The 26,048-nt window shown below is 43.8% G+C and overlaps 1 protein-coding gene across 1 annotated transcript; it reads left to right on the top strand.

The window, feature by feature from the left end:
- Window positions 1-6,006: 6,006 nt before the first annotated feature.
- LOC144947550 (E3 ubiquitin-protein ligase TRIM11-like) lies at window positions 6,007-26,048 on the top strand. Its single transcript, XM_078876773.1, has 6 exons — window positions 6,007-6,810; window positions 7,276-7,371; window positions 13,121-13,354; window positions 14,211-14,233; window positions 14,580-14,683; window positions 25,443-26,048. The coding sequence occupies exons 1-6, from the start codon at window positions 6,253-6,255 to the stop codon at window positions 25,991-25,993; spliced, it is 1,566 nt and encodes a 521-aa protein (XP_078732899.1). The 5' UTR covers window positions 6,007-6,252; the 3' UTR covers window positions 25,994-26,048.

The following is a 26,048-nucleotide window of genomic DNA, read 5'->3' as shown; positions in this document are numbered from 1 at the left end:
CCTGACTTCACCTGCAGTTAAATTATAAACACCACGAGACGCGCCCTGGAATGTTCCCTGCGGCAGCCCTGCTCACCTGTGTAGACGTGGCGTTACATTCACACACAATGTGTCAGGGAGTAAGAGTCGCAATTGATATATTCATACAAAACCCCATGGTAACCATGAACACGGTGATGGTTTGTCCCACAGACAGGTTACACCAGATAGGGTGAGGCTGGGTTTTTTCAGCGTAAACTGCACGTTGTTATAGGTAGGCTTTCGCGAGCAATATTATCCTTAATATTTATTTTCATTTTGGGTTAGATCGCGTAAATATAAAAGTGTTGTTTAACCCGCCTCTACCTGACACAGCCAATGAATTACGGTTTGTCACTTAAACAGAACATTCAGATTAGTTACTATAGCACACCGGTTGTGTGTTGGAGAGTAAACCCACAGCATTTACCTTTTGACAATTCTGGCTATTGCCTGATGAAGCTGGTTGTAATCACCAGCAATACGTCATACTCGAATTGTCATCGTTGTGGATTTACTCTCCAATACACCACCGGTGTGCTGAAGTCGTAACTAATTGGCACTTTTTATTTAAGTGACAAACCTTACTGATTGGCTGTGTCAGGTGGTGGCAGCTTTAACGACACATTTATAATCACGTAGTCTAACCCTAAAAATTATACTCGTCGCAGTCATTGCCATTTATTTGTTCAGCATCTGTGTTTTAGAATTTTAAATTTGGAATTGTTTCAAATCTACAGCAACTTAATGTGTTCAATCTGTGCCTCGTGATCTCTGATGGTCATTTGTAAAATAAGATTTTTTTCTTGGGATGCGGTTTTAGAGGCGTTGTTTCTCTGTGTGCCTATGTGTTTGTCTCTCTCTGTGTGTCTCTGTGTTATCTCTCTCTGCTTATGTGTCTGTCTATGTGTCTCCGGTTCTGTGTTTTATCTCTTAAATTTAGCAATCTTTGGAAGAACGTAATCAACCAGGTAGGGTGTTGACTGTTATATTAGCCGACTATCTGTGTTGTATTGCATTATATTTCTAAGTTTACTAGGTTTGTTTTCTCTTTCATTTGTACCTGATTATGATTGCTTGTGTTGCAATCGAAACATCTTATGCTATTATTAAATGTATTCTTTTATCTTTCTATGACTTTACCGAAAGAACCAAAGAGTAATTCATGCAGTCACGAAAGCGCCAAATCAAGATGGGATTAAATCACGGATTCTGTGTACTGTATTGAAACGACCCTGGATCTTGTGTTTGACGAGCGTTTTGAACTCTCTAAATAAAAAACAGAGATGACATTGTCGTCCTCTCAGCCGACAAAGGCAATACCACTGTCATCATTGATAAAACAACGTACATGATGGCAGCTATATCCCACCAACTGCTTAGCTACTAAAACCAACAATATCATCACTAAATCGATCAGACCAAGCAGAGCTCTCTAAAACCTTCGGCTGCTAGACCTTCCAGATTGTATGGCCTTCCAAAAATCCACAAAGTAGGTACCCCGCTCCGTCCTATCGTCTCCACGATTAACTCACCCACCTACAAACTGGCCCGATTTCTGTCTGAGACTCTGCTTCCTTTAACTGGCAAGTCCACCTCAGGTGTACTTAACTCAGCTCACTTGGTTTCTCTAATCAAGGACATCTCACTGTCTCCGGATGATTTGCTTGTCAGTTTCGATGTAGTCTCTCTGTTCACCAATGTACCTGTACTTGACACCATTGCAATCATTGAAGACTTGGTCCAACAAGGACTGAATCCAGATGTACCAACTTTGGTAAGGCACGGTCTTACCAACAAATACTTCACCTGGAATGGTACATTCTACAGGCAAAATGAGGGTATACCAATGGGTTCCACCTTATTGCCAGTGGTAGCGAATGTTTTCATGTAAAATTTTGAGACAGATGCCATCCAGACATCCACCCTACGTCCTTCTTTGTGGAAGAGATATGTAGATGACACGTTTGTCATCTGGCCACATGGCCTGCCAGCACTGAACCAATTTCTCAACCACATCAATTCCACACATCCGTCTATCAAATTCACCATGGAAGTGGAAAAAATGGAAAGCTACCATTCCTGGATGTTTTGATCGAGAAGAGACCTGATGGCTCGTTGGGACATTCAGTCTACAGGAAAGCCACCCACATGGATGCCTATCTAAAGCCTGACTCCCACCACCATCCAGCCCAGAATAATTCCCTCATGAAAACACTAAACCATAGGGCCCGTTGCATCTCCGACCAGCACCACCTAGCCAGTGAGTTGGAGCACGTACACCAAGCCCTCGGGATGAACGAAAAATCGAAACGTACAATCCGCAAAGCTGTCTCCCCAGCCATGCGGAGACAACCTTCTGAGGATCCAACCAAAACCATCACTTTACCATACATAGCAGGGGTTACCAAAAAGATTTCGAAAATCTTAAACAAACACAAGATCCAGGTTAGTTTAAATACAGTACACAAAATCCGTGATTGGATCCCATATGTAAAAGATGTGATTCCTGACATGCAATACCCTGGTGTCTACAAACTGAGTTGTGGTTGTGGCAGCAGTTACATTGGGGAAACAAAACGACATGTCTCGGACCACGTCCGTGAACACAAGGCAGATCTGAAACATGGTAGGACAAATACCTCTGCCATTGCCGATCATTGTTTTAACGCTGTGGGCTTACACGAAATAAATTTTTCCAAAACGGAGGTACTCTGCAAACCTACCAGCTACCTTCAGATTTGTGCATGAAGCCATCCAGATATATAAACACAGACACAACTTCAACTGAGATGATGGGTAGAAACTGAGCAATCATTGGAAGGACGTTATTAACCAGGTAAAATCTTAACTGACTGTGATGTTTCCATCCAACCTGCCTATGTCAGCTGTTATTTCGACTCTCTGTGTCTCTCTATACCTCTCTCTTAGATCTCTCATGCTCACATGTCCGTTGCATTGCACTCTCATGCTCGCATGTCTTTTGGATTGCACTCTCATATCCAAAGGCCCTTCGGATTACACCCGTTGGGTTGTACTCCCTCGTCGATAAAGCTGCTCTTCTTATCCTTCTTTTCTACAGTAACATGCTAATCTCTCACATTAACAAAGCCACTTCTGTGCCCTCTAATTTCTCACATTAACATCATGCTAATCTCTCACATTAACAAAGCCACTTCTCTCCCCTATAATTTCTCATATTAACATCATGCTAATCTCTCACATTAACATCATGCTAATCTTCTTGGTTCTTTCGGTAAAGTCACGTAGAAGGGAAGTAATAAAATAATAAAAATAAAACATAATAAAATAATTCTCACGACGTTTCGGCCACAACGCAAGCAGCCGTCCTCAGGTGAAAACCAGGTCTGTCGAGGCGACAGCGTCTGAATGAAACAGCACACGTGATTGGAGCATATATATAAGCTGGGTTGCATCATGCTAATTTCTCACATTAACATCATGCTAATATCTCACATTAACATAGCCACTTCCGTGCCCTCGTCGAGGAGGCAGCTTTCCTTCTTTTCTACAGTTACATGCTAATTTCTCACATTAACATCACTAACCCTTGAGCCACACCAATTTCAAACCTTCTAAAACAGTCTGCCTCAGCAGCAGACCATGCTTTCCCACCTGATGACGGACGCTTGTGTTGCGCCTGAAACGTCGTGATTTATTTTATTTTATACCTACGTGACTTTATCGAAAGAACCAAAGAGGATGGATTCTTGCAGTCACGAAAGCTTCAAATCAAGATTGTTATTAAATTATTAAATTATTAATAGATAAAAATGTAAAAAAATCGCTAAATCATTTTTATTATCAATTTCCACTGTAATTCTGATTATCAAATAATTACAATTTAGTAATTGTAATTTAATAATTATAATTATTACATTATAATAACTAAATTATTATTACTTGACGCTCACGCCAGTTTGTTCAGGGCACGGGGTCGGCAACCTGCAGCTCCGTAGCAGCGTGCGGCTCTTTGAGGGACCGCTGCTTTGTGAGACGTTTTTATTTATCAAGGACCACCACCGTCTCTCGTAGTCACACCACGTTTTTATTCATCAAGGACCACCAACGTCTCTCGTACTCACACCACGTTGCATTGCGGCTCTTGAAATAATGAGTTGGTTGGTGTCTGTTTTACTTACCGAAATGTAAAAAATAAGAAAAAATGTCTCTCCTTGTTTTGGTTGGTGACCCCCCTAGTTTAGGGGAATCGTTTTTTTTTATAAACCTTGAATACGAACTGACAGCTGTGTGGTTTGCTGGGCAAAACGCGCAGCCTCACCCGAGCCGGATGTTTTTTTGTTTACGTGACAAACCTTACTCATTGGTTGTGTTGGGTGGTGGCGAGTTTAACGACACTTTTATATTTACGTGATCTACCCCCAAAACACGTTTTATGGATAATATTGGTCGCGATAGCCTACTTATGATTTTAAATCTTTAATAAGAATATACACGGTGCGGTTTACAGTGAAAAAACACAGCCTCACCCAAGCGGGTGTAACCAGTCTATAGGACAAACCTTCACTGTTTTCATGGTTACCGTGGGATTTTTGTAGAAATATATCAATTGCGACTCTTTAACCTTGACACTGTGTGTGTGAATGTGACGCCACGTCTACACAGGTGAGTTCGGGCTGCCGCGTGCAACATTCCAGGGCGCGTCTCGTGGTGTTCATTATTTAGCTGAAGGTGAAGTCAGCTCGCTTCTTGTTCGTTGTCGCTGCTCTGTGATTTTGTTTTTACATCTCGCTGCGGTGGCTACGAGATGCTAACTACCTCGCCTGGTATACAGGAGGTCGTGGGATCGATCCCAGCTCTGACGCCTGTACATGTACTTGGAGTTTGCTTGACTTTACCGAAAAAACCTAAGAATATGTTTGCTTGTCTCTCTCCCCGTAGTCGCGTGAATTTGTCTCAGGGTTCTCCAAATTTTCCCTCCACACTTAGAAACATGCACTTAGAGTGTTTGGCTGCGAAAAATGTCCACGTAATAAGCCACGTCTGTGAGCTATCATTTGTGGTCAGGCCGCTTCTGAAAAGAGCTATATACCTCAGTGGGCCTTACCTGGTAAAATAAAAATAGTTTTTTTATTTATAGAATCGACCAAACTCAGCGAGTCCAAGATGTAAAATATTAACATTAACAATAGGTGATGAATATATATTGTTTAGGTTATGAAGATTTAAATCCTCGATTTTTTTACGCATAATAGGAAAATGGACGGTGAAAGTCATATAATGAGCTTAAATGAACCACAATGTTTGTTTAGCCAGGGGCTGTTCGCTGTGGTAATGCGTGAGGCAACCCACCCAAGTAACCACTGACCGCAGGCCCTCCCAGCCACCCTTCCTCCAGCCCTACCTCACCGCCTGCTCGCCCACCCTCACGCCATCCTCCTGCCCATCTGTCTCCCCTCTCACCAAATAACCCCCCCACTTACTCGCTCAACCACCGCCACCCACCCACTCACATACCTCCGATTAGCACGGTTGACTACGTATGGTGGGAAAGAAGTTCAACATACATACAACCACCGTCCACCCAGAATAAAACGGTGTCGTAGGAATAAAAAACAAAAACATATTTGACACATGAACAGAGGACGCACAAAGCCAGTTGTTAAAATATTAGCTGATAAAGATGTTAAACGATTACAGACTGCGAAGCTTAAACAAACAGGCCTTGCAAGAAAAAAATGGATAAAGACACAGATGGAAAAAAACAAGTTAACCTTTACATCAGAATGTTTGTACAAGGTGCGGTTGCATTGTGCAATACACACAGCCTGACCCGAGCCGGTCAATCAGCTTGTGGGACAAACCATTATCGCTGCGTCCCTGGCTGCTGCTGCTGGGTTTTGTTTGTATAAATATTATATCACTTGAGACCAGTCAAAGCTATGTATGTTGAACTTCTTCCACACTGCACGTAGCCAACCGTGCTAATTCGAAGTGCAGGGGAAGGACAACAAACTAAACACAAAAGTAAGTTTTAGCTATTACACAGTGCGTGACTGTACCGCCACGTCTACACAGGTGAGCCCAGCCGCCGTGTGGAACATTCCAGGGCGTGTCTCGAGGTATTTATAACTTAACTGCAGGTGAAGTCAGTTCATTTCCTTGTTCGTCTCCGCTGTGTGAGCAGCTGCTGCTGCGATAGCTCCTCTGTGAGCCGCGGCGAGCGACTGAGTCCGAGTGAAGCCATGGGCCATGGCGAGCGCGTCTCCCAGTGATTGTGTCGACAGTGAGCTGAGCTGCCCCATCTGCCTGCGCACGTTTGACTGCCCCTCCACGCTGAGCTGCGGACACTCGTTCTGCCTCCGGTGTCTGGACGGTGCCTGGGAGAGAGCGAGCAGCTTCAGTTGCCCGCAGTGCCGAGCGGCCTTCCCTGAGCGGCCCCAGCTGAAGAGGAACGTGGCGCTCGCCAACCTGGTGGAGCAGCTCAGAGTTGGAGAGAGGATGGCTGCAGTTGTCTTCTGTGACGGCTGTGATGATGGGGAGACTCCTGCAGTGAAGACCTGTCTCAGGTGTGAGACTTCCTTCTGTGAGTCCCACCTAAAGCCTCATCTAATAAACCCCAAGTTGAAGGAGCACGTCCTGGTGGCTCCCATTGTCAGCCTGGATGAAAGAAGATGCAAGAAGCACAAACAGGAGCTCATGTTCTACTGCAAGCAGGACGCGAGCCTGGTGTGCATGACCTGTACCATTACCGGAGAACATAGAAGGCATGATGCCGTCACACTGGAGGATGAGCATGAGACACGGAAGGTGAGTACCTCAGTGTGTGAGAATGGGATTGCTTCAGTTCAAGGTAGCCATTCGGTTTTGGCAGGGAAAGGAAGGGACAGGAGTTTGAGTGCAGGAGGAGGGTGGGTCGAGGCTTTTTGAGTGAGGCGTGCTGGAGGAAGGTCGTGTTTGGACGTTGCTCGTGAAGTGAAGAGCCATTGTGTTGAACGATCATGTCCCTGTCCCCTGCTGTGGCCTCTACAACACCTGGACACGAGCTGACAAATTCGCAACTTCCACATCGCATTAAAGAAAACATGAAGTTATCATTCTCTCTTCATTGTGCCTTCTTGCTTACAGACTGTTAAGTCAGTCCAGGCTGACTTCCATGGCACTCTTCTGGTGGGCAATTCTAGAGCTGTCACTGTGGAGGGCTCTGTGTGGAGTGGGGCTGAGAGGGAGCCGCTCAAGGAGTGGAGTCCCCTCTGGTGACTTCGTCTTTTACAGAGTAGAGTCGGAGAAGAGACGCGAGCGGTGGATGAGAAGAGGAAGAAAGCGGAGGCATCTGTGGGACAGATGAAGGCCACTCGCAAAGACGTGCAGGTACGACCTGTGGGCTCTGCAATCTCGTGGCCTCCACCCTGCGTAAAGTCTGTGACTCTCTCTATGAGGACAACTCCGTAGATTCAAGTGAGCCTTCAGTATCATTGGAAATAGTAATACATTATTTATATTGCTGCTTGAATGTGGATTTAAAAATGCAACGTTTATAACACACGTTTATTTTTAGTACCACTGCAAAGCTGTATACGGGATAACTCGAATGACGTTTTATGGGTTTGATAAAATAAAAGTGCATTGGAGTAAAAACTAACACTTAAAAGATATAAAGATTGTGATAAAATTTCATAGAAAATCTTAGCTCTTTAATTCTAGAACACAAGAGTTGACTTGAAGATATTTGACAGGGAACGCAGGGAAAACTGTTTCATCACACACCCAAGTATACAATAGACAAATTCATACGTAATGGAATGTTAAAACTTGTTTAACTTGCATTTCAGTTTGCATTCATTGTGATGTATTAATGACTGAATCTTGGTGTTGTGCATATAAGGCAGGGGTGGGGAACGTCCGGCCCGCGGGCCGCATAAAACTCGCGAAATCATTTGGCAGTTCCAGCCATCACATTAGGGGTGAGTAAATTAAATGTTTTGACCAAATATAACGGAATAATCTTTAAGTTGATACTTTTGCATGGCCGGCGAATGATGTTATAAATGTCCAATGGCCCTTGGCAGAAAAAATGTTCCCCACTCCTGGTATAAGGCAACCGATAAAGATGCAATTGCGTATACTTTTAACATTTCTGCAAGGAATGGGTTTGAGCCTATTTGTTATCAACTGCATGGATTTACATTCTAACTAAATATATGACCTAGAATAGGGCGTATCCTCATATAGAGAACTGGACGCCTTTGACCAGTGTTGCTTGCGACGGAGACTTCACATTCACTCTGCGAATGTATCTCAAATACCGGAGTCCATCGATGAACAGCATGACAGTTGCTGTCTGAAGCAGTCACAGCCAGGAGGATCTGGCTCTGTTGACACATTGCAGGGCTGACACATTGGATGATCCCACCAGAGCACTGTGTGCAATCATTGATGGCCTTGCTCAGGATTGGAGGTGGCCCAGGGGCAGGCCGAGGCTGACCTGAACGCGCACGATTGAGGCCGATCTCAGGCATTGTAATCTAGGCGGCCTGCACTCAGCATGGTGTGTAACCCAGGACAGAGTTGCTGGCAATGTGTCATGAGCATTGCTACACCCCGGCCTGCTAAAGATTGATTTATATCCTCCATCAAGTCACCTTGTGATGGTAATAATAATTTACACCAGGTTAACACTTAGGCTTTTGCGACTATTATTATCCAAATTAGAGTTTTTTTTGGAGTTAGATCGTGATAATATGAATGTTATTAAATCCTGCCATTAATCATTTTGCTTTTGCAATTATCGCTCTTATTGCGTCTTTAGTGCAGTCATTGTCCCATGTCAGTAGACGTCCCAAGGAATACAAATTCCTTTACAGTACATTCACAATCTTGCTGCTTTCTATTATTACTTATTTCTCAATGTATTCCCTTCCGAACACCATTGTCTTTGTCTTTTTCACGTTAATCCTCAGTCCTGCATCCTTTCCTAACTTATTGAGCGTATGAACACTTTGCTGCAGGACTATGCGTCTTATTTTCCATTAGATCTATGTCGTCCACGAATCTTTATTCTGTCTCCTTGCATATATATATTACCCGTGCTATTTTCCTGAATGGCATCTATCACTCTTTCGAAGTGTAGTGTCATAGGTCTCTTCTTCCTTCTTGTTGGAGGCTTGTGTGTGTGTGTGCGGGTGGCATGCGTCGCACACACTCAGTCAGAGACGGGGTAGTCGCAAGAGGCACCGTCCTCCCCTTTTATTGTTGTTGTGTTCATGCCACCAACTCCGGCTCCCTCTCTCACGACCATGCTGCCGCATGACCCGGCCCAGACACGACCCTGCCGCATTGCACCGATGGCGTCGATCGAGACAGCAAACTACTGTCCGGCCGCGCAATGCCCAGGTGAAGGCGGTAGCGACGACGAAGAGACGAGTCCACTCCCAGAACCGGCAGCCTGGAGCTCTCGCTCTCTGCTGCTTATATTCCCCTCAGCGCGGCTTGGCTCCGCCCTAGCCACGCCTCCCTTCTCGAACCCACCAGAGGGTTCTTGGGGCTTCCCCACGAGGTCTACCGTGACCCTTGCCCCAGTTCCTCCACCCTACCGGCACACACGCATATGTAGGACTCGTACTCGGCTGTCTTTCTGTTCTCTGTCGCGTTGTGGTTTATATCCCCATACGAATTAATCCCCATTAACTATCTTAACCCCCCGCTTATTACTCGCCCCCTGGTCCCCGGTCTCACGTGACCTTGTTTTTGCCGCCAGCGCGATGCCAGCTAATACCCAATTACCCTCTTAGCCAATCGCTGGCCTGTGTCCCCCCGGCTACCCCGAACACCTGTCTCAACACTTAACTACCCCCTCACCTAATCCCACAACAACAACACTGTCCTCACATACCCCCCACTGTACTCTGCTCGCTCGCATAGCAACAGTGGAAGAGAATGTGTGGCGCGCTATAACTCAAGTCCTACGCATATATGCTCAACGACGTGTGTGCTAACGGGCCACCTACAGTTGCAGCTGCTGTACAAGAGTCAGCACTATGTCACTCTACTATTAGAGGTAAAGGGGATATAGCAACACCAGTTGCGTCAACAGGAATACCAGCAAAACTATTAGCTGGAGGCTGATCTGCTCATTCAGTCTCTAAAATCCCGTTGAAAATAACTGCAACATTGACTTGCAATATAAAGCCAAACACGAAGCCACAAATATAGTTCAATAGAAACGAATTGTCTGGGATGAAGCACACAAGTATGCCAGGCTGTTGATAGCTTATTGGGTTATCGAACAGTTAAATGTAAACAATTTGGAGGCAAGTCCTACTGGTTACTTTACGTGGATCACGGCCTCTTGTATAAAGAAGCATCGTTTCTGGGGAGAATTACAGGTGCTGAAGCTGAAACAGAATTTGCGAGCTCTGGAAAGTGAAACGGAACTTGTGGAATAGCTCCTGGACGTTGTTGATGGAAAGACAGACGATACAGCAACATTGCCCTCACACTGTTATCCAGAAAATCAAGATACATTTGCGCAACTATACGGTGACATTTACTTTTCTACGATTACTCCTGAACAGCTTAAATGAAGCGCAATATTGAATGTTACAAATGCAGACTTTTTTATCTCAACAATGGAGCTGAGTGCTTTTCTAGTGCGTGGATACTATTGTGAGTGATGATACTGCTGATCAACTTGCAATCCCGGAAGAATTGTTAAAGTCTTACTCCAACTGGAATGCCCTCTCATGAACTGAAACTTAAAGTAGGAGCCGTTATCATGCTCCTTAGAAACCTAATGTCATTGTGAGGACTACTTAATGGTACAAGACTTACTCTTACTCAAATACAAACTTGCATAATCGAAGCAAAAATGATCGATGGAGCAACCTCCGACAGGGTACTTATTCTATTAGATATTAATTTAACATTCAGTTTCATACGCTAACAATTCCCCATACGATTGGCTTTTTTTATTTACAATCAATAAGTCACAATGTCAAACGTTTGATGAAAAATGTCTGTTTTTAGTCAAGGACAATTATATCTTTTCTAGATTTGAAGTTTTCGTGACTGAAAGGGTCTTTTTTTCAGTAAAGTCACGTAGGTAAAAAATAAAATTAAAATAAATTAAATCACGACGTTTCAGAGGCAGCACAAGCTTTCGTCTTCAGGTGGCACCGTCACAGCAAAATTACTGTATCACTTCACTTGATACAGTAATTTTGCTGTGACGTTGCCACCTGAAGATGGAAGCTTGTGTTGCCTCCGAAACGTCGTGATTTAATGTATTTTATTTTTTACCTACGTGACTTTACTGAAAAAAACCAAAGAGTATACAATTATATCTAGCTCGATCAAGAGTCATATCGTGTGATTCACTTAATCTAGTGTGGTAAAAAAACCCAGAATATGGCAATTGTGTATTTATATCAATCTTTGTTGAAAAATATGAGTAACAAAAATGCGTGACTGTTTAATTAAGATCTGCTAGATCAGTGAATGTTTCATCGGGTACAGCTAGTCTCGTATAAAGCTCTTACGAGTGGGAACACGCAGCAGTGCTGGCTTAGGAAACTTACCCACCCCTAATCATTCGCTCAGCCAATGAGAGTGACGCACGCTGAGCCAACCAGACCCCACCCCCCATGATTCTATAATCACGATTTTTATAAAAAAATTTTATAACAATCCATTTTTTTTATGTTAGCGAGGTGAGAACTCACTCGACCAGGATAGAGTTCCAGGCTCCATCTAAAAGATACCTCGTCACAGAAATGTAGACTGAGGGCACCGCTAAGTTCACAGAGGTCCTGGAGCTCTTCTCTGAGAATGACCCCAGACTGGGAGTGCAGCAGCTGCTCCACCCTCGTCTCCCACTGCTGCCATGGTAGCAGGAGTACAGTATTATGCACAGCATGTCATAGTTAATGAGGTTATTATAATTATTTTTTATTCATTAAGTAATGTTTACTATCTGTATTTTTGGTGCTTTTACCTATACTCCAATGAAGCCCTCATATATTGGTCATCCGAAAGCAATAACGCTGACGGGAACACATCCTGATATATACAACAGTATAATGACCCATTTTTTGCGCTGATTCGATAAGCACTCACTTCAGGAAGCATACTGAGCGTTTAGCGAGGTCTGCCAGTACTGATAAAATAATTCAGTCCCAAAAGGCCATGGGGCAAAGAGATTGTGTACAAAATACTTTTAATGATTAATCTATGCAGAAGGTGAATCATGTGCTTATCTTTACGGAAAGAACCAAGAACATGTGCTTATCTGTTTTGGTAAATAATTTACAGATCCTCACCAATACACTTCTGGACGAAGATTCCACAACATCGTGTTGATCATTGAGGCTAGTTGGCCATACTTAGTTGCGTGGGTCAGTGCAGGTTTGTGAAGGTAGAGTCCAGCACTGGTTCATATCTCATCACGCAGCCCTCTAATCGTGTTTGAGGCTGGGGAGGGAGCCCAGCCTAGGCTGAGGCAAGGACACGCTAGTAACGCGGGGTAGTAACAGCAGCGTGGAAGGACGCGTCACAGAATCTAGTTTTAATATATGGTCATTTTAGAGAGAACAGGGAGATACTTATTGTGGTTGCGACTGGGAATTTGTAGATTTAGGAGGTCCTTACATACTTGGCGTATTTGTTTATAAGGAATCTTAGGATGAAGACAGCCCAGTGGTGGTCTCTAAACAAATCCAGGGGGGAAATTGGTGATACAGAGGTTGCACTAATGTGTTGATATGGAGGCATCAAGGTGAAAGTGGGCAGCCAGGAGGTATAATGGAACAAGAGGCTAGGCAGTCGATGATTTCACAGGAGTCAAAGATGGGGAGGATGGCAGCTTGGACTATATAAAGTTGGAGCCGAGGTGAGATAATGTTTATTTATATAGAAGATTTTGTTTATTAAACGATATGATCAATTTGAAGGGCAAGATAGCACATAGATACCTAAAGTTATCGACCTGTTCAATGGGATGTGAGTCCAAAGACATAACGTGAAGGCAGGGAAAAATAGGTTTGGAGTAACCGGAAAACAATGTGGCTTTTGTCTTAACAGCATGGAATATGAATGTATATAATCCATCGCATGCCCCTTGCAGGATTCCATGGTCCAGACCAAGGCTCGCATCTCAGGCGAGTTCACCCGTATGAGGGCGACGCTGGATGAAGATGAGAAGACAGCTCTGGATCGCGTGGATGTGAAGGGGGGCAAGCTGCTGTCCCGGATCGAGAAGAACATCGCTCATTACGAGCGCGAGATCAGCGAGCTCCAGGCAGCAGCCACGCGCCTGCGCACTCTGCAGGAGGAGAGGGACTCGCTCACGTTCCTGCAGGTAGAGCACTCAGGGATCCAGGGCGAGTGCCCCACTTCACGTGTTCATTACGTTTGTAAACTTGGCAGATGCGTTGCAACACAAAACACAAGATAACGCCACTTCCATTGTCAAGACAACATATAGCCCATGGGTTCTGAAAGTAAACGTAGAGTCAAGTTCACCAACTTGGATTTGTATATTGTAATAAAAATATAAACTAGTGCTGAATTTCAAAATAAAAGAAAAACTATTAACACAAATTAATCGAGTTAATTGATTGGTAATATATGCAGACATTGGCATTACAAATTGTAACCGCATCATCCTGTAATGAACATCAGATTGAGGCCACTTGACACTACGTTAAAAATTTCATTTTACCAAATGTATACCAACCATTAGTAATGCTGAACACGGAAGGGCTTTTAACATCAGGAAAGCCAGAAGCAGTTATATTTCAGCATTGACTGCTGATGAGTCTTTGAAAGTTGAAACAAATCCCGAGATTGCTTGCCTCAACAAATGTTCACCCTGCTAAATTATGGCCTCTGGTAACACCACGCTCTGGTTGTAATTCACGCTCGCAGTGGATCATTATTTTGAATGTTGGTTCACAATCACTGCAACTCGATGTCAAGTGCCACGGACGCCTCTTGCCATGACATCAGGTACCGAGTGGCAACAGTTTTAGAGGCCACACCTTGCTGATGAGAATCATTGAGTCCTAATGCATCCATGGCTTTGTCTTGATTACAGCCAACAACACTAGGCCACGCGAATGTCTGAGTGCAGCCTCATCGCGTCTACCAATCACCGTGTGGTTAACGTGGCTGGAGGTGAACTGACTCGTGCCCCCTGTGTCTGACTCCTGCAGGTTCACCTGAAAGAGACAAACCGGTATGGACTATGAACTTGCACCGATTAACACACGGGGTGACGCCTTGTGTGGAACATGGGCTGAGTAATGATGATTATGTGTGATGATGATGATGATGTGTGATGATGTGTGGCATGATGCTGTGTAAGACGAGGGTTGTGTGATGTTGTGTGCTGTGATGCTGTGCGCAATGTTGCCGTTTGTGATGCCGTGTGTGATAATGCCATGTGTGATGATGGCGGGTGATGATGTTGTGTGTGATGTTGTGTGTGATGATGTGTAGTATGATACTGTGTATGCTGATGCTGTGTGTGATTATGCTGTGCGTAATGATGCTGTGTGTCACTGCTGGTTTTTGTCTCACAGGAGAGACGCTCAGAAGGGAGATCCACCCTCATGTCCCAGCAAAAAAGACATCGCCACGATCAGCGCCCTGCAGGGAGCTGTGGTCAACCTGCTGGCATTCATGTGTGAGTTCCACGGACTCTTACCACCTGTGTGTGTGTGTTATTGTGCGTGTAATTGTGTCTTGTGTGTATGTTGCGGAGCGGTGGCATAGTGGTTAACGTGCTACAATATGAACCTGGCAACACAAATTCGATTCCCGTACACAGCCAACACCAGTGACAATTTTCTGAACCGGTCATGAGCCTCCCCTAGGTCGACTCAGCATCAAATGACTACCTGGTGTAGTGTGTAAAAACTGCCACTTGGGAGACAAAGGCGGCCTGACGTGGTGCTGGCCACCCACCCCCTCATGTTCCATACCGGCCTTGAAGTGTCACTCGCTAACAATTCTTGCCCCACAGCCTGTTTGGGCTATACGGGGGGTCTTGTAATTGTGTCTGTTTGTATGCGTATGTGTAGATGAGCGAGAGTGAGTACGGATGTGCAATGATGATGGGATGCTCTGTGCACTGAGCTACAAACATGGCCACCTACACGTGACTCACGGCCATGGCTATCATCAATGGTGAGTGGATTCAGAACCAATTCTGAGCCTCTCCCCGATGAACCCTTGGCTTAAACGAGTACCGGGTACGTACTGTAAGCATCAGCACTGCGGACACAAAGGCGGCCTGCAGAATTCATATGGTGAAATGGCTTTTATAACTACATCAATATAAATTTAAATAATGTTGTGGCTTGGCTCTCCAACACACCGGAGTGCTGTACTAGTGACGAATTGGCATGTTCTGTTTACGTGACAACCCTTACTAGTTGTCTGTGTCGGGTAGTGGCAGGTTTAACGACACATTTATATATTTACGCGATCTAACCCCAAAAAAACCTCTTATGGATTATATAAACTTAGGGTTGATTGGTAATGCCCAAGGATCATACATCCAGACTAAGACACGTTGAAGATTTTTAGGCTTCATGTCAACAGCTTGATGCTCAGAGAGTGAAACTAAGGCATTTTAAGTATTCTTAGGTTCCCCAGTTAATGGCTGAGGCTCACAGAGCGAGATTAAGGCATAATCTTGGTCAACCTTGTCTATTAATACACGGCACGTGCAAACATCAACATTACGACTGTAATGTATTAATTAGATAATAATATATAGCACACACACGAGTGTATTTCACTATTACATACGCTCCATTGATCTTACAGGCGTGTATTATCCAGTAAGGATGCTGTTGGCCAAAGTAACCATTGTAGCAGATGAAACTACGAGTATAAGTCTTCTCTGTAATGGATGTCATCATCAGACTCGAGCCAGACTACATCACTGTAGTGATGCGTAAGATTCATTGTTAATGATGTAGGCTCATATCCAGACTAAGGCAGCCTAAGGATTCTCATTATTCATTAATAATGCTTGAGGCTGCTATATCCCTACTAAGGCATCTTAAGGATTATTGGGGTTCTATGTAAATACCCGAGGCTCACAGAGCCAGACTGGGCTATCGCTGTGGCTGACCGCGTGTATCACTGTGCAAACAGATACATTTATATTGCCCATGTATTGCAATACCTCTACGCTCACATACAGCACACACACGAGTGTAAAGTAGTATTACATGAGCTCTATTAACCCTACACGTGTGTATAATTGAGTGAGGATGCTATTGCTATTCTGCGTGTGAGTGTTTTACACAGAGACACTATGGCTGATATTCTTAGGATTCATATTCTTAGGTTTTTTCGGTAAAGTCACGTAGGTAAAACATCAAAATTAATGAAAATAAAATAAAAAAGATTTTTTTTTCATTAATTTTGATGTTTTACCTAGACTACATCACTGTAGTGATGCGTAAGATTTTTTTTTCATTAATTTTGATGTTTTACCTACGTGACTTTACCAAAAAAACCTAAGAATATGATTGCTTGCAGTCACGAAAGCTTCAAATCTAGAATTCTTAGGATTCATTATTAGTGCTTGAGGCAGCGTGACACAGACTCAGACACAGTTAGGATTCTTAGGGTTCCGTGTTAAAGTCTGAAGCTCTCAGCATCAACGGCACTGAGCCTTTGACACATACAGGCTGTGGCTTATATTATTAAGATTCATTACACTGTGTAATAAATAAAAATTGTCCATGGGTAGTAAGTGTTATTTTATAATTGCTTATGCCTCAAAAGTACACAAAATGGCTATTATTCCCCACAAACTGGCTATTATTCCCCACAAACTTTGCTTTTGTGACCAGGACAGTGATATTTTGAAATTTACACATTTTCAATGGGAATTCCAGATAGATTCAGTGCTGAGTAGAAACTTGTAGTAACTTCTAGAACATTTAAGAACTTTCCAGTAATAAAAAAAGTAGTATAAATACAGGACCCTTAAGCCCACCAGTTTCAGTTTATAGTGGTACCTCGGTATGTGTCGTTAATTCGTTCCAGAAGCTAGGACTTATACCGAAAATGACGTATACCAAACGAATTTTTCCTATAAGAAATAAAGGAAAAGGAAATAATCCGTTCCAGAGTATAAGAAATTATATTTAATATGGCATGATATACATTAATGGGGTTGTATAAAATTAGATTTAACACATTACTAAAATGCATACATAAATTAAAATAAATGCACACACGAGTGTACATCACTACACAATCACACACACACACGAGTGTACATCCTACACCATTACACACACACACGAGTGTACATCACTACACTATCACACACACAAGTGTACATTAATACACTATCACACACACACACACGAGTGTACATCACTACACTATCACACACACACACGAGTGTACATCACTACACGATCACACACACACACGAGTGTACATCACTACACGATCACACACACACACACGAGTGTACATCACTACACGATCACACACACACACACACGAGTGTACATCACTACACTATCACACACACACATAGTGTACATCACTACACTATCACACACACACACGAGTGTACATCACTACACGATCACACACACACACACGAGTGTACATCACTACACCATCACACACACACACGAGTGTACATCACTACACTAACACACACACACACGAGTGTACATCACTACACTATCACACACACACACACACGAGTGTACATCACTACACCATCACACACACACACACACGAATGTACATCACTACACTATCACACACACACGTGTACATCACTACACTATCACACACACACACGAGTGTACATCACTGCACTAACACACACACACGAGTGTACATTACTACACTATCACACACACACACACGAGTGTACATCACTACACCATCACACACACACACGAGTGTACATCACTACACTAACACACACACACAGTGTACATCACTACACTATCACACACACACACACACGAGTGTACATCACTACACTATCACACACACACACACACGAGTGTACATCACTACACTATCACACACACACACACACACGAGTGTACATCACTACACTATCACACACACACACACACACGAATGTACATCACTACACTATCACACACACACGTGTACATCACTACACTATCACACACACACACGAGTGTACATCACAACACTATCACACACACACACGAGTGTACATCACTACACTATCACACACACGAGTGTACATCACTACACTATCACACACACACACACGAGTGTACATCACTACACTATCACACACACACACACGAGTGTACATCCCGACACTATCACACACACACACGAGTGTACATCCCGACACTATCACACACACGAGTGTACATCACTACACTATCACACACACACACACGAGTGTACATCACGACACTATCACACACACGAGTGTACATCACTACACTATCAAACACACGAGTGTACATCACTACACTATCACACACACACACGAGTGTACATCACTACACTATCACACACACACACACACGAGTGTACATCACTACACTATCACACACACACGAGTGTACATCACTACACTATTACACACACACACGACTGTACATCACTACACTATCTCACACACACACAGTGTACATCACTACACTATCACACACACACCAGTGTACATCACTACACTATCACACACACACACGAGTGTACATCACTACACTATCACACACACACACGAGTGTACATCACTACACTATCACACACACACAGTATACATCACTACACTATCACACACACACAGTATACATCACTACACTATCACACACACACACACACGAGTGTCCATCACGACACTATCACACACACGAGTGTACATCACTACACTATCACACACACACGAGTGTACATCACTACACTATCACACACACACGAGTGTACATCACTACACTATCACACACACGACTGTACATCACTACACTATCACACACACGAGTGTACATCACTACACTATCACACACACACACGAGTGTACATCACTACATATTTTTAGGTTTTTTCGGTAAAGTCACATAGGTAAAACATCAAAATTAATGAAAATAAAATAAAATAAAACAAAAATCACGACGTTTCGGAGGCAACACAAGTCTCCATCATCAGGTGGGACCGTCACAGCCAGATTAGCTGCATCAAGTGAGGCAATGATTCAAGAAGTAATCCCTTATAAGCAAGTTGAAGGGGGGAGGAGAGGGGGGGGGGAGTTCATCAGAATGTGGTAGCCAATGAATGGAACGTATCGGGAGGGAGGGGGGCGGGAGGGGGAGGGAGCCAACAAAAAGTTGGCGACGGCTTGGACGCGGTTGCTGCACACGCCAACACAATGGACAGAGAGGGGGAGGGGAGGTCTGATACACATGATAGAACAAAGGAACGAAAATGCCCATGTTTATACCAATGCTGGCTGAACAATGAAGAGAGTACTGTTAAAAATAACTGGGGATGTTAACACTCGGTAAAGTAAAATAAAATAGTGCCTGTCAGATAAGAAGGTCCAATAAAGTGTAATTAAGTCTTTTTTGCGTGGTTGATAACATCTTTCCAATGATTACTTAGTTTGTACCCATCATCACGGTTGAAATTATGTCTGTGTTTGTATATTTGTATGGCTTCGTGTACAAACCTTTGATGGTATCCGGGAGGTTTGCAGAGAACCTTGGTCTCGGAAAAGACAATTTCATGAGAGCCCACCGAGTTGTAGCAATGATCGGCAACGGCAGAAGAATCAGTTCTGCCGTGTTTCAGATCTGACTTGTGCTCGCGGACACGATCAGAAACATGACGTTTCGTTTCTCCAATGTAGCAATCACCACAAATGCAACTCAATTTGTAGACTCCAGGATACTGTAAGTCAGGAACGACATCCTTCACAGATGGAATCAGATAGTAGGTTTTTACCCTTTTAACTGGTACAAAACTGACACCTTTATTCAAGGCATCATGTTTGCAATGACCACAACACAAGTAGTCAAAAAAGCAAACAAAAAGAAGCAACTCTGATAAGGATGATAATATGCACTGTCCTTGAAGTTGATTGGCCCACACCCGAGACGGCTTTCTTTAGAGCCTAGTCCCCATTGGTGTAGGGCCAGATGACACCAGAAGGCGTACAACTCAAACACAGTGCAATATCAGAGTATTGAGAGCTCGGGGTAAGCATTTACGCTATGAGATCTCTTTTACCAGTGGCAAAATATGATAGTAGGTTTTTACCCTTTTAACTGGTACAAAACTGACACCTTTATTCAAGGCATCATGTTTGCAATGACCACAACACAAGTAGTCAAAAAAGCAAACAAAAAGAAGCAACTCTGATAAGGATGATAATATGCACTGTCCTTGAAGTTGATTGGCCCACACCCGAGACGGCTTTCTTTAGAGCCTAGTCCCCATTGGTGTAGGGCCAGATGACACCAGAAGGTGTACAACTCAAACACAGTGCAATATCAGAGTATTGAGAGCTCGGGGTAAGCATTTACACTATGAGATCTCTTTTACCAGTGGCAAAATATGATAGTAGGTTTTTACCCTTTTAACTGGTACAAAACTGACACCTTTATTCAAGGCATCATGTTTGCAATGACCACAACACAAGTAGTCAAAAAAGCAAACAAAAAGACTACTTGTGTTGTGGTCATTGCAAACATGATGCCTTGAATAAAGGTGTCAGTTTTGTACCAGTTAAAAGGGTAAAAACCTACTATCATATTTTGCCACTGGTAAAAGAGATCTCATAGTGTAAATGCTTACCCCGAGCTCTCAATACTCTGATATTGCACTGTGTTTGAGTTGTACGCCTTCTGGTGTCATCTGGCCCTACACCAATGGGGACTAGGCTCTAAAGAAAGCCGTCTCGGGTGTGGGCCAATCAACTTCAAGGACAGTGCATATTATCATCCTTATCAGAGTTGCTTCTTTTTGTTTGCTTTTTTGACTACTTGTGTTGTGGTCATTGCAAACATGATGCCTTGAATAAAGGTGTCAGTTTTGTACCAGTTAAAAGGGTAAAAACCTACTATCATATTTTGCCACTGGTAAAAGAGATCTCATAGTGTAAATGCTTACCCCGAGCTCTCAATACTCTGATATTGCACTGTGTTTGAGTTGTACGCCTTCTGGTGTCATCTGGCCCTACACCAATGGGGACTAGGCTCTAAAGAAAGCCGTCTCGGGTGTGGGCCAATCAACTTCAAGGACAGTGCATATTATCATCCTTATCAGAGTTGCTTCTTTTTGTTTGCTTTTTTGACTACTTGTGTTGTGGTCATTGCAAACATGATGCCTTGAATAAAGGTGTCAGTTTTGTACCAGTTAAAAGGGTAAAAACCTACTATCATATTTTGCCACTGGTAAAAGAGATCTCATAGTGTAAATGCTTACCCCGAGCTCTCAATACTCTGATATTGCACTGTGTTTGAGTTGTACGCCTTCTGGTGTCATCTGGCCCTACACCAATGGGGACTAGGCTCTAAAGAAAGCCGTCTCGGGTGTGGGCCAATCAACTTCAAGGACAGTGCATATTATCATCCTTATCAGAGTTGCTTCTTTTTGTTTGCTTTTTTGACTACTTGTGTTGTGGTCATTGCAAACATGATGCCTTGAATAAAGGTGTCAGTTTTGTACCAGTTAAAAGGGTAAAAACCTACTATCATATTTTGCCACTGGTAAAAGAGATCTCATAGATGGAATCAGATCACGGATTTGATGCACTGTACTGAATCGGACTTGGATCTTATGTTTGTTTAGAATTTTGGAGATCTTTTTGGTCACGCCTGCTATGTATGGTAACGTGATGGTTTTGGTCGGAGTTTCATGTGGCTGTTTCTGTGTGGTGGGAGAGACAGCTTGGCGGATAGTACGGTCAGAGTATCCTCCCCCCTTCAACTTGCTTATAAGGGATTACATCTTGAATCATTGCCTCACTTGATGCAGCTAATCTGGCTGTGACGGTCCCACCTGATGACGGAGACTTGTGTTGCCTCCGAAACGTCGTGATTTTTGTTTTATTTTATTTCATTTTCATTAATTTTGATGTTTTACCTACGTGACTTTACCGAAAAAACCTAAAAATATGATTCCTTGCAGTCACGAAAGCTTCAAATCTACATCACTACACTATCACACACACACACACGAGTGTCCATCACGACACTATCACACACACGAGTGTACATCACTACACTATCACACACACACACACGAGTGTACATCACTACACTATCACACACACACACACGAGTGTACATCACTACACTATCACACACACACACACGAGTGTACATCACTACACTATCACACACACACACTCGAGTGTACATCACTACACTATCACACACACACACAAACGAGTGTACATCACTATCACACACACACAAGTGTACATCACTACACTATCACACACACGAGTGTACATCACTACACTATCACACACACACACTCGAGTGTACATCACTACACCATCACACACACACGAGTGTACATCACTACACCATCACACACACACACGAGTGTACATCACTACACTATCACACACACACGAGTGTACATCACTACACTATCACACACACACACGAGTGTACATCACTACACTATCACACACACACGAGTGTACATCACTACACACACACGAGTGTACATCACTACACTATCACACACACGAGTGTACATCACTACACTATCACACACACACGAGTGTACATCACTACACTATCACACACACACGAGTGTACATCACTACACTATCACACACACACGAGTGTACATCACTACACTATCACACACACAGTGTACATCACTACACTATCACACACAGTGTACATCACTACACTATCACACACGAGTGTACATCACTACACTATCACACACACGAGTGTACATCACTACACTATCACACACGAGTGTACATCACTACACTATCACACACACGAGTGTACATCACTACACTATCACACACACACGAGTGTACATCACTACACTATCACACACACACGAGTGTACATCACTACACTATCACACACACACACACACGAGTGTACATCACTACACTATCACACACACACACACACGAGTGTGCATCACTACACTATCACACACACACACGAGTGAACATCACTACACTATCACACACACACGAGTGTACATCACTACACTATCACACACACACGAGTGTACATCACTACACTATCACACACACACGAGTGTACATCACTACACTATCACACACACACGAGTGTACATCACTACACACACACGAGTGTACATCACTACACTATCACACACACACGAGTGTACATCACTACACTATCACACACACACGAGTGTACATCACTACACACACACGAGTGTACATCACTACACTATCACACACACACGAGTGTACATCACTACACTATCACACACACACGAGTGTACATCACTACACTATCACACACACACGAGTGTACATCACTACACTATCACACACACACACACACACGAGTGTACATCACTACACTATCACACACACACACACACGAGTGTACATCACTACACTATCACACACACACACACACGAGTGTACATCACTACACTATCACACACACACACACACGAGTGTGCATCACTACACTATCACACACACACACGAGTGTACATCACTACACTATCACACACACACACGAGTGTACATCACTACACTATCACACACACACGAGTGTACATCACTACACTATCACACACACACACACACGAGTGTACATCACTACACTATCACACACACACACACGAGTGTACATCACTACACTATCACACACACACACACACGAGTGTACATCACTACACTATCACACACACACACACACGAGTGTGCATCACTACACTATCACACACACACACGAGTGTACATCACTACACTATCACACACACACACGAGTGTACATCACTACACTATCACACACACACGAGTGTACATCACTACACTATCACACGCACACAGTGTACATAACCACACTATCACACACACACACGAGTGTACATCACTACACTATCACACACACACGAATGTACATCACTACACTATCACACACACACGAGTGTACATCACTACACTATCACACACACACGAGTGTACATCACTATCACACACACACACGAGTGTACATCACTACATTATCACACACACACGTGTACATCACTACACTAACACACACAGAGTGGACATCACTATACTATCACACACAGAGTGTACATCACTACACTATCACACACACACGAGTGTACATCACTACACTATCACACCCACCTCGTGTGCCGTGTCGGCCTTCACAGGTGCTCACCAACACCACTTGCCCCTACAGTCTGTGAAAGGTGACACACGGGAGATGTTTGTGTTTGTTGTACACACACAGAGACGCTGCGGCGGTGTTGATATCCACGCTGCTGCTGTGATCCACTGCCTCCCACGGACACTTCCGCACAGTGGGGCTGAACGATGAATCGATTCCAAATCGAAGTCGCAATTTGAAACAATGCGATTAGAAAATCGCAAAAGCTGCGATTTTTGAAAAGTGTTTTATTTTTTATTATTAGAACTTTATTGATTTAACTTAACAATTCTAGATTTGAAGCTTTCGTGACTGCAAGGATTCATACTCTGAGGTTGTTTCGGTAAAGTCACGTTGGTAAAATATAATAATAAAATAAAATTATAATAAATGAAAATAACTCAATTCAATCACGATGTTTCGAAGTCAACACAAGTCTCCGTCTTCAGGTGGGACCGTCACAGCTAAATTTACGGTATCACTTTATTTTATTATTATTATTTTACCTACGTGACTTTACCGAAAAAACTTAACAATTGCTCCATGTTTGATCTTTCTATTTAAATAAAGAATTTTAACAAATACATGTTGAAAGCAATTAATAAATTTTTAGTTTTCAGCCTTGCATTAGAATATATAGAGCAGTTCACATTGTGATGCTATCATCAAATGTTTTACATCTATTACACAGTGAATATTGAACTGAAGCGGGACTTTTAAAAATGTAGATGACGGGGCAGACAAACGCACCGCTGTACTGTACTTCTGTGCTCTCGCCAGCTGCGCCACCTGCCTTCGCCAACGCGCGGTGACTGGCGTGGTGAAGTATGGTCAAATATCCCCCGCGACCCGCACGGCGTAGAGAGGCCCTCATCCAGCAGTGGATTGACAAAGTGCCTGTTACATCTCATCACACCGACAGCTACGCATTACAACGTTGTATAACAATGCTCATTATGAATTGCTCTATTGTAGTGTGCGTGCGTGTTAGTGCACGAGTGCTGTTGTTATAGTGGTGCTGTTGTTACACGGCTACTGTGATTATCGTTACTGCAGACGGACGCTCACCGACTGTGGACCCCAACTCGGTCAACAACAACCTCCAGATTTCCTCGGACCTCAGGACGGTGACGCTGACCGCTGTCTCCCAGGCTCGCCCCGATCACCCGCACCGCTTTGATGGCTATGCACAAGCCCTGTGCTCCGAGAGCTTCTCGTCGGGTCAGCACTACTGGGAGGTGGACGTGGGGGGTGTGGCGTGGGGCTGTTGGGTTGGAGTCGCGTACGGGACGATCGCACGGAAAGGGCGTGGTAAAGAGTGCAGCCTGGGACTGAACGACTCATCCTGGGTTTTATATAAAGACAACAACAGCTGCTCAGTGCGTCATGGCGGTGTATTGACCTCAGTGCCGGTGAGGGATCCTCCCCGGAGAGTCGGGTGTCACCTGCACTGGGAGGCGGGGCTGCTGTCGTTTTACCGCGCCGACTCCATGGAGCTGCTGCATTCCGTCCACCACTCGTTTCGTCAACCGCTCTACCCCGCACTGTATGTGTATTGTGATGATGGTGACTCAGTGAGGATTCTGGATCTGAGTCGTGCGTGCTGAGAGCACGGAGTGTGAGCAGCGCAGAGAAACGGGCACAACGCACAGACTCACGCAC

Source organism: Lampetra fluviatilis, chromosome 45, assembly GCF_964198595.1.
Source record: "Lampetra fluviatilis chromosome 45, kcLamFluv1.1, whole genome shotgun sequence".
Taxonomy (NCBI): Eukaryota; Metazoa; Chordata; class Hyperoartia; order Petromyzontiformes; family Petromyzontidae; genus Lampetra; species Lampetra fluviatilis.
This window is presented reverse-complemented; position numbering and strand designations above follow the sequence as displayed.